The sequence below is a fragment of the Apteryx rowi genome, unplaced genomic scaffold, assembly GCF_003343035.1.
Source record: "Apteryx rowi isolate R43461 unplaced genomic scaffold, aptRow1 scaffold_83, whole genome shotgun sequence".
NCBI classification, from domain to species: domain Eukaryota; kingdom Metazoa; phylum Chordata; class Aves; order Apterygiformes; family Apterygidae; genus Apteryx; species Apteryx rowi.
In genome coordinates this window covers 989,427-991,448 of record NW_020451127.1, presented here as the reverse complement: position 1 = coordinate 991,448, position 2,022 = coordinate 989,427, and the positions used below count along the sequence as shown (strand labels likewise).

Sequence of the window (2,022 nt, the reverse complement as noted above, 5' to 3'; positions counted from 1 at the left end):
CACCGCAGCAGGGCAGCACGTGGCTGGGCCGGCGCCTGGAGGAGCTGCCCACGCCGGCGCTGGCCGTGGCGGAGGCGACGGCGCGGCGCAACGCCGAGCGCATGCTGGAGCGCTGCCGGGCCCTGGGCGTCCGCCTGCGGCCCCACGTCAAGACCCACAAGACGCTGTGAGTCCCCCCCGGTCCCACCCCACCGCAGTCCTCCGTCCGCCGGCGCCGCGTCCTCGCTCACCGTCGTCCCCCAAAATCCCGCAGGGAGGGCGCCGCGCTGGCCACCGGCGGCACGCGCCGCGGCATCGTGGTCTCCACGCTGGCCGAGGCGCGCTTCTTCGCCGCCGCCGGCTTCGACGACATCCTCTACGCCTACCCGCTGCCCGCCGGCCGCCTGGAGGAGTGCGCGGCGTTGGCCGAGCGCCTCGACGCCTTCCAGGTGCTCCTCGACAGCCCCGGCGGCCTGGCCCTCCTGCGCCAGCGCCCGCTGGCCTCCGGCAAGCGCTGGCTCGTCTGGCTCAAGCTGGACTGCGGCAACGCCAGAGGTAGGGTCAGGGCACGGCGGGTTGGTGCCCGCGTGGGTTCCCCCCCCCAAAAAAAAAACCCCTTTTTCACACCTCCGCTGCAAGGATGCTCCATAGGGAAGGTGCCCCCGTGGCCTCCAACCCAACATCTCAGCCAACGTGGGGCATTTGAGCCCCCAAAAACATTTTTTCATCCCTCTGCTGCAAGGATGCTCCACAGGGAGAGATGCCCCACGTCCCCCCCCCCAACCCCAAAGACCATGGCCCCAGCATCTCCACCTACATGGGTTGTTCCAGCCAGCTCCAGCGTCTCAGGAGCTTATGGGTTATGACCAATCTCGTGGGTTGTCTGTATCCCCCAAAACCCATTTTTCATCCACCTGCTGCAAGGATGTTCCATAGTGAAGAGATGCCCATGCCCCCCCCCCAACCACAAAGCCTGCAGCCCCAGCATCCCAGCCAACGTGGGGCATTCGAGCCCCAGAACCCCCATATTTCACCCCTCCGCTGCAAGGATGCTCCATGGGGGGGGGGAGAGATGCCCCATGTCCCCCAACCCCAAAGACCACAGACCCAGCATCTCCACCTACATGAGTTGTTCCAGCCCCAAAAATCCATTTTTCTCCAATCATCTCCTGCAAGGATGCTCCATAGGGAAGGTGCCCCATGGCCTCCAACCCCAACATCTCAGCCAACATGGTACATTTGAGCTCCCAAAACCCCTTTTTCACTCCTCCACTGCAAGGATGCTCCATAGGGAAGGTGCCCCATGGCCTCTAACCCCAACATCTCAGCCAACGTGGGGCATTTGAGCCCCCAAACCCCCTTTTTCACACCGCCGCTGCAAGGATGCTCCATAGGGAAGGTGTCCCACATCCTCCAACCCAACATCTCAGCCAACATGGGGCATTTGAGCCCCCAAAACCCTTTTTTCACTCTTCCACTGCAAGGATGCTCCATAGGGGAAGGTGCCCCGTGGCCTCCAACCCCAACATCTCAGCCAACGTGGGGCATTCAAGCCCCAAAAACCCCCTTTTTCACCCACCCCCCCCCTGCAAGGATGCTCCATAGGGGAGAGATGCCCACGTCCCATCCCCAAATCCCACAGCCCCAGCCAACGGGGGATCATTTGAGCCCCACGTCCTGTTTCTCCCCCCCCCCTCCGCGCACCTCGCAGCCGGCATTCGGCCCACCGACGCCGGCGCCCTGGAGCTGGCGCGGGCCATCGCGGAGGAGGCGCCCGCCGAGGTGACGCTGGTCGGGGTGTACGCGCACTGCGGGGACACCTACCGCTGCGGCGGCGTGCCCGAGATCCAGGCCGTCGCCCGCGCCACCACCGCCGCCGTGCTCGACTTCGTGGCCGCGTGAGTGCCCTCAGGCCAGGCCCCCCCCCCCCCTTTCGGGTTAAGGGACATGCCCAAGGCCATCCGGGGCCGCGCCACGCTTCCCTCTCTTTTGTCCTCATCCTGCCCCAAAATGTAGAGTGGGGGGGGAGGGGGGGGTCAGTGC

The 2,022-nt window shown here is 65.5% G+C and overlaps 1 protein-coding gene across 1 annotated transcript in view; it reads left to right on the top strand.

The window, feature by feature from the left end:
* The window catches only part of LOC112977401 (D-threo-3-hydroxyaspartate dehydratase-like), a 7,012-nt gene that overhangs the window by 1,249 nt on the left and 3,741 nt on the right, over positions 1–2,022 (top strand). Inside the window, exons 2-4 of the mRNA XM_026089723.1 lie at positions 9–166; positions 254–534; positions 1,691–1,877. Coding sequence (XP_025945508.1) covers positions 9–166; positions 254–534; positions 1,691–1,877 — 626 coding nt within the window. The remainder of the gene's footprint in view (positions 1–8; positions 167–253; positions 535–1,690; positions 1,878–2,022) is intronic.